Source organism: Schistocerca gregaria, chromosome 7, assembly GCF_023897955.1.
Source record: "Schistocerca gregaria isolate iqSchGreg1 chromosome 7, iqSchGreg1.2, whole genome shotgun sequence".
NCBI classification, from domain to species: domain Eukaryota; kingdom Metazoa; phylum Arthropoda; class Insecta; order Orthoptera; family Acrididae; genus Schistocerca; species Schistocerca gregaria.
In genome coordinates, this window is record NC_064926.1 from 421,720,596 (window position 1) to 421,738,724 (window position 18,129).

An 18,129-nucleotide genomic window follows, 5' to 3' on the forward strand; every position below is an offset into this window, starting at 1 on the left:
GGACACCCTCATCCACAATAAGAAGTTGGTACAGAAAATACAATATACTATTTCTACAGCAGTCAAAAAATTGCTGAGAAATTTGCTCTCGCTTTTCCTCCTTTGTTGTCCAACAGATGCAGCACTCGCCCCTTATGAAGACTTCTCATAGATAATTTTTCATGTGAAATGTAAAATGTATCGTATTGCCTCTTATTCTGGCATGCCTATATTGTCAGCCATTTCAAATATCGTCAGTTTCCGATCGTCCAACATAAAATCTAGTAATTCCTCGATATTATTAACTTTTTACATTCGCATATAATTGAAAACTTGCTAATGGCATAAGGGCCGAAATTGGTCTTTTAAATCAATACGTTTTCAGTGCAACTGACTCCTTCATTTAAAGAAATTGATGATGGTAATTGAGGATGCTGTACATCCGAGGTGAGAAGCATGCTGGACAAAACAACTTTCTAGATGTTTCCCTCTATAGTTAACGGTTTTGAACATTTTTAATGAGGACCATGCGTAGAGAGAAGCAGGGAGAAATTTGAACCCAGCCGCTCAATCGTGGCTGAAGAAGCAGGCTCGTTATAAAATTTCACCAACTTAAAGTGAATATGCACTGTCGATAAACCGTCCAAAACAAGGAATCATTAAATGTGCACGGGATACAGTTTATCCCCTGGAACGAAACGTTTGAAAAACGACTGCTTTAGAGCACTATATGAGCAAAATTATTCCGTTGGCCAGGAATTGAATATATCATGTTGTCTGAAAACTCCTTTGGTAAGAGCTGCGCCCGCTAGGGGGTTTCCGAAGTTTTTCAAAATTAAAATGGCACCAGAAAAATCTACGTCATGGAAAACTCACTAGCCCTTAAAAGGGTCTAGTAGGATCCGACAGCAGCATTTTGCTTGCATTGTGAGTCTCCCCTCCTGAACGTAGCCATGAGAACGTTTTCTATCAGGTTAGACTCGAAGTGAATAACAACCGTTTTCCAATTAACATCCAAAATTGATAGTTATTACGTTCTGCAATGAGTTAAGAACGGTTATCTAGTTTGATAACACTATCAATAAAAAACTGATTGAGAATGAAATATTGATTTTTCTAATGGAAATGACTATTCTACAGATACAGAAACGAGGAACAAATCATTTACGAAAGACAAAATCTATGTTACTAAGCACATGCTTTACATTAGCAGTTTACATTTCAGCATTACACTTATGCACTTCTTTCAAATTAGTTTTTCATTTCCGATTTATCTTACAGGTACTTGTAAATTATTTTTTCTTTTGTTTATTATTCTGTTAATTAATTTTTATGTTTTCTTAATATAATAATGTTGTCTTACCAGTTAAATACAAATTTTCATAAAAACTATTTTTACTGTATTTTAATATGATAATTCACCTAGAATAGTATGCACTATTTGTTTCGTCCATGACATGAGAATGATAACTGTTTCGAGTGTTGTTATATGTCAGAAAATATTGTTGGGATGATATTTCATTTTACTAAATAACTAAATAAATCAGATTTTTCAAGAATTTCTTTCTTAGTTTACATTTTGCCCCATGTGTGAGAAGAGCGAGTAGGGTAATGCTGTAATGTAGGGTTTGATAGGCTGGCTACGGTAGGCGAGGTGTGGAGAATGTTTTGGTGATTTTGGAAAGGAGCAAAGGAAGGCAGTTGGCATGGAGCGGTACTCTGCACAGACCCACATAAATGTTGCAGTTTAACAGACAGTAGATATCATGCTTACCATTACGCTACGTAACATGCCAGTAGCATTAAGAATTTTCTTTACTGGACATTCTCTCCATTATATCCTTAAAATCTTTCACCTATAGTTTCTCTTTCATTCGATCTGTAATTTGCAACCTACAGGCAGTTAACTATAAATAGTTATAGTCGCCTTGTATATCAGCGAGTAGCAGTACTGTTGTACAGTCCCATGTGTGAATACTATCTCGCAACTGAGAGGCTATTTCATCTTTTGTTTGTTCTCTGGTAAAGAGCTGTAGACTGAATCGCTCTTCACTTGGATTTCGGCGTTACAGGTGATTCACAGAGGTGACGGTCAGTCCGTTCAAGAAACTGAATCCATCGCTCAGCAGTCGGACGTGGCGAGCGTCTCGGATGTCCAGGACGGTTCTGTGGGCGTAAGTACCACACATCAGTTTGCTTCAGCATTCTAACAACTAACAGCACGCTTTATGGATGCGCTAGTCATTTTACGCACTTCAGGAAAGGAAAATGCCATTCCCATTTCCCAGAGGACACACTAATGAAATTTGTGCAAGACCTGTGTCGACACGCATGTCAAAACCATGCGGCATTATATATGGTTAGTGGTGTTGGGATATTGCTTATTTGATTACACAACGAACTATTAGGTTATTGTAATTACCCAATTATTCTGCCTGAATTAGGGGGGCAGTGTTTCACAATCTTGGCATTTAAGAGACAAGTCAGCGGAACCCCTCTAAACTCCTCACCACACGTATAATTAAGGCTATGGTGGCCAATTACCCATTCAGTGCAGATGCACTCTTTGGATTCCTACGGTAAGCGTTTAGATGCCGCCAGCAATAAGGCTAATGAGTAGTAATGTGTGGTGCAAGTTGAGAATTTGGGTTCGACGGGAGGCGTGAAGCAGTAGTCTGTGCGGATCTACCAACATGTGTGTCCAGATGGCGTAGTGGTCAGCGCATCTGAATTGTAAGCAGGAGACCCTGGTTCGATCCTAACGAGGTGCGATTTTTTTTTTTTTTTAACTTCGCTCATCGATACAAGTCAACGCCACTGGAAGACGACTTTAATTCCTTCATGTCATCGCGATTCTTGATCCTGTTGGCTTCGGTATTTGAAGCTGTAGGCATTGAAAACTTACTGTGTCTTGTGTGATTCGTCGACTTCTTCTTCCAGTAAGTGATGAAATCGTTTCTCAGTCCTAGTAAGTTGGTGTATATTTTGCTGTCACTAGTCCTGTTATTGATACCCTGTGTGATGATACGTCATGGGTAATGATATTCGTAATGTGGGCAGTTGCATGTGGTTATGGTTTTATTTAGTAAATGCTGAGTTAAGATCTCACAGTCTGCGTTTGTTGTCTCATATAAGAGACGTTCAAAAAGAAACGAGCTGGAGGCATTATTACAGAAACCAGTACCTGTATGTTGAAAGTACTGACCCTGGCTGTTGAGACACTTGTCCCACTGTGACACAAGGCGGTGAATGGCTGTCTCATAAAATTCCCGGGGCTGCGATGTTAACCAGTTCCGCATACACAGCTGGACGTCATCGTCTGAGGTGAACTGTTTGCCCCTCGGAGCCTTTTTAAAGGGACCAGAAATGGCGTAATCACACGGAGAGAGGTCCAGACTGTATTGAGGGTGGCCTAGAACCTCCCATTTGAATTTTTGCAGGAGTGCCGCGACTGTCTTGGCCGTGAGGCTTTGCAATGGTGTGGGGCAGTATGATCCTACGGGTGAGATTGCCTGGTTGTTTTGATTTGATCGCTCGGTGAAGGGTGGTCAAGGTTTGCGAGTAATGCTGGGCATTCACTGTTGTCCTGTGCTGCAGGAAGTGAATCGGGAGGGGGCCATCTTGGTCAAAGAAGAACGTCAGCATATCCTTCACCTCGGACGACGACGTCCAGCTGTACGTGCGGAACTGGTTAACATCGCAGCCCCGGGAATTTCATGAGACAGCCATTCACTAACCTTGTGTCACAGTGGGGCAAGTCTCTCAACAGCCAAGGTCAATACTTCTAACATACAGCTACTGGTTTCTGTAATTATGCCTCCGGCTCATTTCTTTTTGAACGTCACTTATTATTTTTGCCGGTAACTCTAGGATGCTTGTGTTAAGCAATTTCGTACGGCGTTCTTGAGTCTGCTGAGTAGTAGCTGTTCACCGCAATTCTGGGTATCTGCCTTTCTGTTCTTAACCCATACGATTATATGCCCAATGGTTCGAAAACAACCCTGCTGCGATCTGACAACGTGGTGACTCGCAAAAAGCATGTGCCAGTTGGGTAGTACAGAGCATTCGGCAGGCCTCCATAAATGTGGTACGGCTAAAATTTTGCGTGGGCCACAGCAGCAAATGAGGACGACTGCATCTGTTAGTGTAAGAAAACATTTAGCTCAACAAGCTATTCTCGCTCGTCAGGTCAGAAGAAGATGTGAGCTTTGTAAAAGTAAAGTGCCAAATTGTGTTGTAAATGCAATATACATTTGCACTACAAACTTTGCAAACGAAGTTGAACGCACAGTTACATTATGTTTTGTGATTAATAATAGTTCATAACTTGGAAAAATAAAGTCTGGTTATCAAACTTCAATTAATAAACACTGATTTGAGTGAAACATTTTTTATTTTGATTATTCCCGTTCCATAGTAATGTACGATCTCATGTGCCCATGGGGCCATTGTTGCCCCCACTGAAAAAAATCGCCTTTCAGAGCTGGCAACTACAAATTATTATTGCAGTTGATGTCTGTGGTCACTAATAAAAGATGTATGTGTGAAAATTCGTGCAATTACGTGACAAAAAATGTTATCGGCATATATGGGTTAATATGTGTGACACACAAGTGGCTGTCGTCATACATACTGGCGCAGCGTGCTCTAGTATGTATGGACTAGCGATTTCTCGATGTCCCAGGTACTTTGCCTATGGTTAGTCGTTTTAATCCTAGTCTGTTTCTCGCTTTGCTGATGATATAATCTGTGTGTGGTTCCCGTTATAGAAAGGCTTCACTTTTAATTCCTAGGTATGCGTTGTTGTAAGACATTAGAGTTTTGTCTCCAGTGCTTAACTTATAAGCTTTCTGGGCTTAACGATTTTTTCCGCTTGGATGTCAGTGTCTATACAGGGTGATTCAAAAAGAATACCACAACTTTAGGAATTTAAAACTCTGCAACGACAAAAGGCAGAGCTAAGCACTATCTGTCGGCGAATTAAGGGAGCTATAAAGTTTCATTTAGTTGTACATTTGTTCGCTTGAGGCGCTGTTGACTAGGCGTCAGCGTCAGTTGATGCTAAGATGGCGACCGCTCAACAGAAAGCTTTTTGTGTTATTGAGTGCGGCAGAAGTGAATCGACAACAGTTCTTCAGCGTGCATTTCGAACGAAGTATGGTGTTAAACCTCCTGATAGGTGGTGTATTAAACGTTGGTATAAACAGTTTACAGAGAATGGGTGTTTGTGCAAAGCGAAAAGTTCTGGACGGCCGAGAATGAGGGATGAAAATGTAGCACGCATCCAGCAAGCATTTGTTTGCAGCCCAGGAAAATCGTCTCGCACAGCTAGCAGAGAGCTGCAAATTCCACAATCAACTGTATGGAGAGTCCTACGATAAAGATTAGTTACGAAACCTTATCGTCTGAAATTGGTTCAAGCACTGTCTGCAGCTGATAAGATTAAAAGAATCGACTTCTATGATTTTATACTTGCTCAAATGGAAACAGATGAATCTTTCGTTTCAAAGATTGTGTTTAGTGATGAAGCAACTTTCCACACTAACGGGAAAGTCAACCGTCACAATGTCTATATATGGGGCTCTGAGAATCCGCGGGAAACAACTCAGTATGAACGTGACTCGCCTAAGGTGGTCGTTTTCTGTGTCATTTCAGCCAATAAAGTTTTTGGTCCCTTTTTCTTCGAAGGTGCTACTGAAATTGGACTACAGTATCTGGAGATGTTAGAGAATTGGCTGTTTCCTCAGCTCGAACAAAAAGCACAACAATTCATATTTCAGCAGGATGGAGCGCCACCACATTGGCACTTATCTGTCCGTAACTACCTGAACGTCAACTACCCGAGGCGGTGGTTCGGCCGCCAGGCAGCCCGTGACAGAGCACTTCAACACTGTCCTCCAAGAAGCCCTGATCTTACCCCCTGCGATTTTTTCTTATGGGGGTATGTTAAGGATATGGTGTTTCGGCCACCTCTCCCAGCCACCATTGATGATTTGAAACGAGAAATAACAGCAGCTATCCAAACTGTTACGCCTGATATGTTACAGAGAGTGTGGAACGAGTTGGAGTATCGGGTTGATATTGCTCGAGTGTCTGGAGGGGGCCACATTGAACATCTCTGAACTTGTTTTTGAGTGAAAAAAAAACCTTTTTAAATACTCTTTGTAATGATGTATAACAGAAGGTTATATTATGTTTCTTTCATTAAATACACATTTTTAAAGTTGTGGTATTCTTTTTGAATCACCCTGTATATTACCAATTGGCTTTTAGGTGCATCTGGCCTTACGTAGCATAAACTAAACCAGCGCTATAGATAGACAGGTGCTTAATTAATACACTTACGAAAATGGAAACTGTTGTACTGGGTTTGTTTATAAAAAAACTTTTCCGCTTCCAGTCACGATTTTCTGTATTTCTTTTTTTACACGGCGCTTTTCGGAAAGTGATGCCCATTTTCAAGTGCGTTTTTCTATGTGTACCAAGCCACTTTTTGGTAATGTCTTTGCTGTGTGAGGTTCTGCATTCTTCTGTTGCCTTCACAGCAGTACATAAAAAACCGCAATTTTTAGTTGCTTATCGATCGTCTTATATAGGTTTCACAGATGTTTTTAAATGTACTCAACAAAGATAATAATATAGGCCTTCCACAGAGTCTGATACACTTCTATAGAGAGGGTATTTATATTAACAATCGGGATGATAATTGTACATTCCAAAAATATAATTGTACATTCCAAAAATATATAAAGTAGCTTGCCAGAAATGCTCCGTACTCTACCTAGGACAAACAGACCGAAATTTCAACAACAAGCATATGGAGCATATTAAAGACCACACAAGCGACAGGCACACACCAACACTAGCCACATACATACATAATACAGGACACCCTTTTGGAAAAGTAGAGAACAATTTTAAAGTATTCCATCGACTAAATAAAACCATAAAATGGATATGTTGGAAGAACTGGATATATGTTCACATTACAAAAAATATAAATATAAAATAATAAAAACTTGAAAGTGAATCAGTGAATTTTTACAAATGCTTCGACAGTATACTTTAAAAAGTAATAAATGAAAATAAGCATCATTGTAAACAGGTAGGCTAAGTCAGGATGATATGGTGAATCGGGTAAAATGGTGAATTGCTTCAATTCTTTACTGGTTAAACAGATGTCTCTGTATGTCTGCATGCCAACAGTCTCTGATCAACTGTGCAGTGTACACGTGGTGAAAACCAGCTCCGTTTTAAAAACCGTAAGTACTTTGTACAAAATTGTTTTCGACGCTAAATAATTTTTATATGCTGCATGCATTTGTAGATGTTACTGCAGGTAGCGTAGTCCGCCGGGTATTTTTTGATATGTTCTGCCTCCTTATACTGCTTATGTACTACATAACCTAGAAATCGTTGCGTCTAGTGTTTTGAACTTCTTGCGGTGCTGTTCACCGTTTCACCCATAGCAAATGGGAGAAATGGTGGTCTCGGGCAGTGGTGATTCGGTGAAGGACTTTTCTTAAGTGTAAAGTGTAAAGCCTCAATTTAGGTACATCCCAACCATTGTTTTTGACAAGTCATGAAATGTTAGCGTTTCCTATCCCATGCGAGAGTTATATTCTGTTTTATCGGACGTCTCAATACAATCGCTAATTTATTTGGTTTGCCAGTGATTAAAAAAGTAAATGTTCTAACTACCGCCATTGTTCCAGGCAAAGATGCCTACATTTTACAAAAGACAAAAAGAATCCAGCCGTGCTGATTGGAGAGAGGAGCAACTTAATGATGCTGTAAATGCGGTGCAAAATGGAATGAGCCCGAATAAAGCCTCAAAGGAGTTTCACGTTCCATGGTCAACGCTGAAGAGACGATTAGCAAACGGGTGCTTTGGGTGGGCCGCCTGTACTAACACAAGAATGTTAGAAAAAGTTGGTAAAACATTTCATAAAATTACAAAACTTCGTATTTGCACCGACAAGGACAGAAGTACGTACCATGGCATATAAACTTGCTAAGAAATATAATCAACATCATAAATTTAACCGAGAAAAGGGAATTGCTGGAATGGACTGGCTACATTTATTCTTAAAAAGAAATCCGGAACTCTCAATCCGCAAATCGGAAGGAGTTTCACAAGCACGGTCAAGGGGCTTAAGTACGAAAAACGTTTCAGACTATTTTTCATTGCTGCAGGACATCTTGGTAGAGCATAACCTCTTTGATAAGCAAGGAAATACATTCAACGTAGATGAGTCCGGACTTCAGTTGAATAACAGACCAGGTTACGTGTTGGCAGCAAAGGAGTCTAGGAGCATTCCAGCGATAACATCCGGTGAAAAGGGTGAAACCATATCTGTAATCGCTTGCTGCAATGGAGAGGGCATATTTTTACCCCCAGCTTGTGTTTTGAAGGGGAAAAATGTAAAGGCCGATTACAAGGGCGGTATGCTGTCGGGTTCCACGATTTTCATGTCACAAAAGTCGGCGAACGTAACAACTGATGTTTTTCTTCTGTTGCTGAGGAACCATTTTGCACCGAGGAAGCCTGAGGGAACAGTTGTGCTTATTTCGGATGGACATAGCTCTCATTGCAGCAGCGTGAATAAATTAGAGTTTGCAGAAGAAAAAAAAAAACATAATTTTGCGCCGTCTACCCAGCCACACCACACACTATCTGCAGCCGCTAGACAGAGCATTTTAAAGCTCTGATATGATATTATTACAATGCTTGCAATTCGTACACTAAAATGAATCCAAATAGAAAAATTTCCAGAATAGTGTTCGGAAGACTGTTACAAAGGCATGGGTACAAGCAGCTACGACAGAGAATGCAATATCGGTGTTCAGAAGGACAGGAATCATCCCGTTTAGTCCTGATGTCATCTCCGAATACGCGTTTTTAACATCAGCTTCAGATCAACATCATGAAAACAACGAACGACATGAAAGCAGACCTACTTCACCTCGACCAAGTTGTTCGCACTGGCAGGAGATACCCAATCCCTCGGAAGGAGCAATTGCAGACGTAGATAACGACCAGGGACTTGAACACATACAAGCTTCACCACAACTGGGCTGTTCGCAACGGGCGGAAAATCCACAGGAAAACATGCAGTCTTCATCAGAAGCAACAGAAATGACCTCGACAGTGGCAACAGAAGAATCTCAAATAACCCCTGGCAAACTCTTGGACCGTATTTCGCCGATACCTATCCTAGATAAAGTTGCATCTGCACGGAAGAAGTCCAGAGCTTTATCTGAGTTTACACTTCTCCAGGAAACATCGACAACCTGCGAAACAGGAAACGACAAAACGAGTCAGTGAAGAGTAGAGGAAATGCTAAAAAGAGGACCAAAGGAGAAACTGTAAACAAAGGAAAAATCGTAACCAAAGGAAAAGCCGTAACCAAAAAGATTACCAAAAGAAGCAGCCTAAGAAACGAAAAGTGTCTACCACTGACACCGAATCCGACTCGTCGATGATGACGACGAGGGTGATGAAGAGTGTTGTTGTGGAGGGTGCGGTGAACTGTACAGTTGCACTAAAAAGGATGTGGATTGGGTCAAATGTATTTGCTGCCAACGTTGGCTGCATGAAGACTGTTCAAAATATGAATCTGTGTGTGACGCATGTGGCAAAAAGCTGGGGAAATAAGTTCACCATTTTACCCAAAGGGCATTCGCCATTACGCCCATATACATGGGTGAAATTGATAAAAATAAGTATTGTTTTTTAACCTTTGTAGTGCCTTAAAGAGGGTGTGGTACTCTTAATGTGTTACTTATGTTTTTTGTGAAAGGAGAGTGTTTTTATTTTGTTTAAATAAACAATTTCTTGTCTTCTACGAGGCCCAAATTTTTTGTTCACCATATCATCCTGATTTATTCTATGCTTATGACCTAGATCGATAAGATAAATACCCTCTGTACCAAGGTTCGAGTGCTATTCAGAAAATAAAGTCCGATAGGTCGCGAAATGGAAAATCCGATAAAGTTTTGCACAGTTGTGCTGGGCGGTGTCTCGTATGCCTGTCGAACGTGTCACGTCGCTCTTTTCATTGAATTTTCGCATCTTGAGAGAAATGAAGGGCGATCTGCTTAATTGTTAAAAACCATTCAACAGCCAAGATCGCACAAAATTGTTTTTTAAGACAACCGGTTTCAACGGACTACGCTGTCATCTTCAGGTCTGTGGCTTTGGATCATATTACAGTAGAGCGTCAATTATCCGAACGTCGGTCAATCGAACGACCGCTTAACCGAACTGTGTACTCGCTCGCACCTGTTACTCTACTACCCTACCGTCCAACATCCTCCTCACTCCCAAACCAAGTTTCCCACAGTAGTCGCCGCACTGGGTTACCGCTGGCGGAACATTACTTCTAATGGGGCCTTCACAAGGCGCTGCTGACAGGCCAAGCCGCCAGTCGCTGTGTTTCAACAATCAGCACACTTCTGTCGGCTTGGCACTGACAGTAGAAGTAGCGGCAGTATCAAAGCTGTTCACGGCAACAGCTGCGCCAGCGTAGAGTTGAGGCGTGCCGCTCCGCGCAGTTTGGATTGCGTACCCCCAAGAAGAGCTTCTCACGGTGCTAACAGTCATCTTCTGTTCTCTGATACGAACACTTGTGTGCTGCTGCGTGAAGAAGTGAACTTGACGATACAAAATGATTGAACGTAAACGTGTTGTCCTTTCTATGAGGGACAAGTACGAGATTATTACCATACATTCCTACTGAAGTTGCCTTTGTATGTTACTTTGTAATACTAAAAGAGATGCCTGTTTTTATGAATAAATTTACTGTACAGTACTTCTTTTTGGCAAATAAACATGTACAGTTTGATTATCCGAGCAAACCAGTTTTCCGAACACCCATGTCCCCCAACTACTTCGGGTAATCGACGCTCTAGTGTATTTTGAAAACGCAGCGACCACCCACTTTTTTATGTATTGTTATTTATCCTAATACAAGTCTTGGGCTTCCGCCCATTTTCATTCGGCGTAATACATAATTAAATCTTCAATTAGCATATCATTATAAACATCGACTGCAACTTGGATGCTGTCGCTGCCTTTCTATTGTGTTGCTCTTATTTTCCGCATTTATAAGCTTGGCGCAGACACGTTTTTTTCATATGATGCATCAAAACTGTGCAGTATCCGCATATTGCATAGGAGCAACAACAAGCAGAACAGAAAGGCGGCTCTAACATCGTTGTGCTAACTACAGATTTAATCACTTTTTACGCCAAACGAAGATGGGCGAAAGCGTAAAATGAGCATGTTACACAACAAAACATTTTAAAATATGAAGTCGACAGGATAGTCTATTGAAACTGGCTGTCTTAAAGAAATATTTCATGATACCTTGGCTGGTGAATGGTTTTCAACCATCGCTCTTTTCAGTTCTGCGCACATAGTGAGACATAAAAATGCCTGTAGACCAGCCAAGTATTCGTGTCCGGTCCAATGAGGATGCCCATGCAGCGTTTTCGATGGGAAGTGTTTGATCCCTCTGATGTTCATCTCCGCTCACATGGACTACTGGCTATGAAGACATTTTGGCAGAGAACAATGAACTGCAGACAAGCATAGGGAAGCGATGGAAAGCATAAGCGTCTGTCTTCTATGACGAGGATATTGGAAGTTGGTACAGCGCTACGACAGATGTCTAAGTGAGAGCGGCGAGTGTGTAAAGAAGTAGCTGGAAGGTGAAGCAGACTGTTGGAAATAAAACATTTTTTAATTTACTGTGGTTTCCATTTCGCGACCGATCTAATCTCAGCTTCTGAATAGCGCTCGTATATCACATTCTGTGGAAGATCTATAGCACTATCTCTATTCACTACAACTAAAATCACCTTCGTAACTGTTTGTTTATGCAAGTTTATTATTCTCAATCTACGCTGTATCCGGAAAATTGTCTGTGAAGTTTAATATGTGTGAGACTCTGCACAAATGGGCCACAAGAAAACTGTAAGTGCAAGTTGTTCCAAATTTCGCCGCTAATTACACCACTGTCCATTAAAATTGCTACACCAAGAAGAAATGCAGATGATAAACGGGTATTCATTGGACAAATATATTATACTAGAACTGCCATGTGATTACATTTTCACGCAATTCGGGTGCATAGATCCTGAGAAATCAGCACGCAGAACAAGCACCTCTGGCCGTAATAACGGCCTTGATGCCCCTGGGCATTGAGTCAGACAGAGCTTAGATGGCGTGTACAGTTAAAGCTGCCCATGCAGCTTCAACACGATACCACAGTTCATCAGGAGTAGTGACTGGCTATTGTAACGAGCCAGTTGCTCGGCCACCATTCACCAGACGTTTTCAATTGGTGAGAGATCTGGAGAATGTGCTGGCCAGGGCAGCAGTCGACCATTTCTGTATCCAGAAAGGCCCGTACAGGACCTGCAAAATACGGTCTGCATTATCCTGCTGAAATGTAGAGTTTCGCAGGGATCGAATGAAGGATAGAGCCACGGGTCGTAACACATCTGAAATGTAACGTCCACTGTTCAAAGTGCCGTCAATGCGAACAAGAGGTGACCGAGACTTGTAACCAATGGCACTCCATACCATCACGCCGGGTGATACGCCATTATGGCGATGACGAATACATGCTTCCACTGTGCGTTCACCGCGATGTCGCCAAACACGGATGCGGCCATCATGATGCTGTAAACAGAACCTGGATTCACCGAAAAATTTACGTTTTGCCATTAGTGCACCCAGGTTCGTCGTTGAGTACACCATCGCAGTCGCTCCAGACTGTGATACAGCGTCATGGGTAATCGCAGCCATGGTCTCCGAGCTGATAGTCCATGCTGCTGAAAACGTCGTGGAACTGTTCATGCAGATGGTTGTTGTCTTGCAAACGTCCCCATCTGTTGACTCAGGGATCGAGACGTGGCTGCACGATCCGTTACAGCCAATCGGATAAGATGCCTGTCATCTCGACTGCTAGTGATACGAGGCCGTTGGGATCCAGCACGGCGTTCCGTAATACCCTCCTGAACCCACCGATTCCATATTTTGCTAACAGTCATTGGATCTTGACCAACGAGAGCAACAATGTCGCGATACGATAAACCGCAATCGCGATAGGCTACAATCCGACCTTTATCAAAGTCGGAAACGTGATGGTACGCGTTTCTCCTCCTTACCCGAGGCATCACAACAACGTTTCACCAGGCAGCGCCGATCAACTGCTGTTTGTGTTTGAGAAATCGGTTGGAAACTTTCCTCATGTCAGCACGTTGTAGGTTTCGCCACCGGCGCCAAACTTGTGTGAATGCTGTGAAAAGCTAATCATTTGCATATCACAGCATCTTCTTCCTGTCGGTTAAATTTTGCGTCTGTAACATGTCATCTTCGTGGTGTAGCAATTTTAATGGCCAGTAGTGTATATACAGATATCGACAATCAACTAAAAATTGCGCGTTTTTATATATTGCAACACAGGCAACAGAACAGTGTACAACCTCACCCATCAAAAACATTACGGGGGAAAAAAATAGTACACAGAGAGAACGCACTTGAAAATGGGAATTATTCCCCGAAACGCGTCGTGTAAACTTTTAAATAAAAGAAAATTGTGTCTGATGGTACAGAAGTTATTTATTAAAAAAAAAAGACTGTTTTCACAGTCTTGTGCTTTCAGAAACCATTTCTAATGGATCCAATCGCGAAAGTGTTAGAGTATGAACAACTTGAGCGAACGCTATGAATCGGACACTTCAGTAATGTCCATTCCTGTGGGAGTGTTGATTAAAATTTTCCCCTTATCTGAGCTTATTTTCGATGCAGAAGAAAGTAAATAGCACACGTGAAAAAGGATGTAAGAGCAAGTGGCTATTAAGTCTGTCTGACGTCACTGGGACTTTCCAGGTGGAGGTCATAACACGGCCTGACCAGAGGACGCGCAAGTGCAGATTACCTCTACCTTGTGGCCTTTGAGGAAGACCGGGTCATTGGCCCGAGGGACGCGGGATTACGTTACAGACAGATTGCCCAGCTAGTTGACTGTACTGGATCGACTACAGCACGAGAGATCACGAGACGGACTCAGGACAATAATAGCAAGAAACGTTGGCACATGCCTTCCAGAAGCACTAATTACTAGAAGATAGTTAGGATTGTTCCACTGGTTCTGACAAACAGGCGTATGACCACAGTTGAAATCTCGGCCGATGTGTCAGGCAGTGTCACCAGGAACAGGCTACTGGAAGCTGGGTTGAGATCTCGTATTGTAATGAATCGCTTAGCGCTAACAACAAGCCACAGACAACAGAGGCATGCATACTCCAGAGCCATAGTCAACTGGAATGTTGGCTGGTATTCTGTGGCTGCCAGATATGGCAACAGGACTTATTTGGTAATCGTTAAAAATAGGCTGAATGCTCGCCAGTGTATGGCAAAAATGGTAAATCTTGTTCTTGTATCCTTCATTACCAGAATACAAAATGGCGTATTCCAGCAGAATGACGTAAGACACTACGCAGCAGTTCACACTACAAACGCCTTGAATAATGTGCAGATCCTTGACTAGCTTGACCAGCTCCCTGCTTTGTCATCTACAGAGCTTGTCTGGGATGCAGTAGGACGCCATATACTTTCAGACAACCTGCAGCCAGCAATCCTCTTGAACTGACTCAGCATGTGTTTCAGGCATGACAAGAAATTCCTCGAAATGACGAGGTACTTAGCTTCCATGCCGCACCGGTTACAAGAGTGCACTGTGCCAGTGGGAATCACACGTCATACTGATATTGATGATGGGGGTGAATTTCGAATGGAATGACTAATCATTTAATATCCGTTATGTGATGAACATCTCCATGAAGTTTGATAATAACACATTTGATATTCGTTATGTGATGAACATCTCCACAAAATTTGATAATAATATCATATTGGTACTTCATCGTGTAACTCTTACAATTCAGTGAGAGCATATGTCAGCTCAGCCATTGTAACAGAGTCGCATCAATATACATTGATAAGCCAAAACATTATGGCCACTGCCAATCGTGACGTTGGATGCCGTCTGGTGGCTTTGCGAACATATAACGCGATAGCAAAAGTATGTAAGTGGAGCAGACACGGTCGGGGTATGAACCCAGCGAATTTATGGGCTGCAAATGGGGAAATCCATTGAAATAAACGACTTTGATATAGGGCAGATTATTATTACATGAATCCTGTGAACGAGTATCCGGAAAACGGCGAAGCTGGTCGAATGTTCAAGGGCTAGTGTCGTGAGTATCCAAGGAAAGAGGTAGGCGGACAGTGAAACTACCACTAGACGCTAAATGGTTGGACGTCCTCGATCTTCACAGAACGTGGGTTGGTTAAAATGGCTCTGAGTACTATGGGACCTAACTGCTGTGGTCATCAGTTCCCTAGAACTTAGAACTAGTTAAACCTAACTAACCTAAGGACATCACACACATCCATGCCCGAGGCAGGATTCGAACATGCGACTGTAGCGGTCGCGCGGTTCCAGACTGTAGCGCCTAGAACCGGTCGGCCACTCCGGCCGGCCAGAACGTTGGTTTCGGAGGCTTGTCTGCTCCGTAAGGTAGGAGAGATGGTGACCTGTGGCATCCCTGCCAAAACAGCACAATGCTGGTGCACGCACAAGTGTTTCAGAGCACACCGTTCGTCGAGCATGGAGTTCCGCAGCAGACCATCCCTACGTGTCCACATGCTGACAGGACGACATCGTCAATTACGACTGCAGTGGGCACGGGACCATCGGATTCGACGGACGATCAATGGAAACGTGTCGGCTCTTCATGCGAATAACATTTTTGCTACATTAGGTCGATGGTCGTCTCCATAAGCGCCGTCATCGAGGTGAACGGCGGCTCGAAACGTGCAGCCCGTAGGTGGGAGCAGTATTATGCTATGAGGCACATTCTTCTGCGCTTGAATGGGATCTGTGGTAGTAATGGCCGGCCGGTGTGGCCGAGCCGTTCTAGGCGCTTCTGTCTGAAGTGATATCTGCCGTTCCGCAAGGTAGTGTCATAGGCCCTCTGCTGTTCCTGATTTACATAAATGATCTAGGTGATAACCTGAGCAGCCCCCTTAGATTGTTTACAGATGATGCTGTAATTTACCGTCTAGTAAAATCATCAGACGATTAATTCCAATTAAAAAATGATCTAAAGAGAATTTCTCTATGGTGCGAAAAGCAGCAATTGGCACTAAACAAAGAAAAGTGCGAGGTCATCTACATGGGTACTAAAAGAAATCCGATAAATTTTGGGTAACGATAAATCGCACAAATCTAAGGGCTGTCAATTCTACTAAATACCTAGGAAATACAATTACGAGCAACTTAAATTGGAAAGACCACATAGATATTATTGTGGGGAAGGCGAAACAAAGACTGCGCTTTGTTGGCAGAACACTTCGAAGATGGCGACAAACCCATTAAAGAGACAGCCTACATTGCACTTGTCTGTCCTCGGCTGAAATATTGCTGCGCGGTGTTGGATCCTTACCAGGCAGGATTGACGGAGGACATCGAAAAAGTGCAAAAGAAGGGTAGTCCGTTTCGTGTTATCGCGCAAAAATCACCAACTTTCTCTTCCGAATGCGAAAATATTTTGTTGACACCCACCTACGTAGGGAGAAATGATCATCATAATAAAGTACGAGAAATCAGAGCTCGAACGAAAGATTTAGGTGTTCCTTTTTCCCACACGCCATTCGAGAGTGGAATGGTAGAGAAGTAGTATGAAAATAGTTCGATGAACCCTCTGCCAGGCACTTAAGTGTGAATTGCAGAGTAACCATGTAGATGTGGATGCAGACATGGTCATAACGTTTTGGCTCATCAGTGTATTATCGTCTACAGTTCCTTTCGTACATTTCGTGGGTCAAGGGTGGTCGGCAGTTACTTTGTATTTTTTTTAATCTTTAATATCCTACACATGGAACAGTGCGGGCTGTTGTACACCTACGTTCTTTTCAGCCAAACATCGCTAGAGATGGCGCAGAGGGATTTCCAGTTGGGAATATTTGGGAGGGAATTTTCAGTTCTGTCGTTCACCTGATGAGCAAGGAAAACATCCCAAAAATTAGAGAAGTGGCAGTAATAAATGGCAGAATTGAACCGTATTTCTTTCCTACACATAGCGTTTCAAGAGACAGTTCTGTCATCATCACGTTGTAAAATTAGCTCATGAAGAACAACACTAAAAAAATCTACCAATAATGATAATAACTGCGATGTTATGACATAAAAGAGAATAAAAACACATTGGACTCTTGGCCCACGTCTTTCATTAAAATCGTCGGCATCTATCAGTGGCCATCACATTCTGATTGACCCAATAGCTGCAGTCAGGCAGTCCTACTGCGGACATATCAGTTCCTGACAACCCTCAAACCTATGCAGAATCATCAGCTTGGCACTTTCGGATTTCACTGCAGAGCAATAGAACGCCGCCTGGTGTAGTGTGTGCTGTGAGATAGAACACCCACGGACATATATCAGCGATTTTATTATATGTCGAGGACCCTTACTCCAATGTGTATTTTATTGTTTTATCTTACGAACGACGCCCCCTGGGATTAGCCGAGCAGTGTAAGGCGCTTCAGTCTTAGACTGTGTGGCTGGTCCCGGCGGAGGTTCGAGTCCTCCCTCGGACATGGGTGTGTATGTTTGTCCTTAGGATAATTTAGGTTAAGTAGTGTGTAAGCTTAGGGACTGATGACCTTAGTTGTTAAGTTCCATGAGATCTCACACACATTTGAACATTTTTTTCTTACGAACGTCACAATTGTTATTTTTGGTAGATTTTTTTAGCTTTTTCACTTCAAGAGTAAGTTTTACAACCTGATGATGTAAGCATTGCCTCTCTAAACACGTTATTGAGCTGTTTGGAGGACAGAAAAAACAGTTAAATACTATCAGTTATTACTGTAAAAACATAACAACCATTCCCTCAAATCCATAATGGATAATACTAAACGTGTAGATTGGACCAGTTTTAAAACAGTTTGTGGGATAATGTCATCATTTGTCTTAGACAAAACTTACAAAATGTGTGCACCTGTACCTATGTGTGTATATAGATCTATGTATTCAATTTAGTATACTGAAATATGTAATTGTATCGGGT

General features: G+C 42.2%; 1 protein-coding gene across 4 annotated transcripts in view; it reads left to right on the forward strand.

Annotated features, from left to right (window-relative positions):
• The window catches only part of LOC126281437 (dihydropyrimidinase-like), a 293,010-nt gene that overhangs the window by 186,646 nt on the left and 88,235 nt on the right, over window positions 1–18,129 (forward strand). For 2 of the 4 annotated variants that reach the window (XM_049980402.1, XM_049980401.1), the window contains exon 3: window positions 2,052–2,153. The exons of the other annotated variants lie outside the window; for them this stretch is intronic. In XM_049980402.1, coding sequence (XP_049836359.1) covers window positions 2,052–2,153 — 102 coding nt within the window. The remainder of the gene's footprint in view (window positions 1–2,051; window positions 2,154–18,129) is intronic. 4 annotated transcript variants of the gene reach the window in all.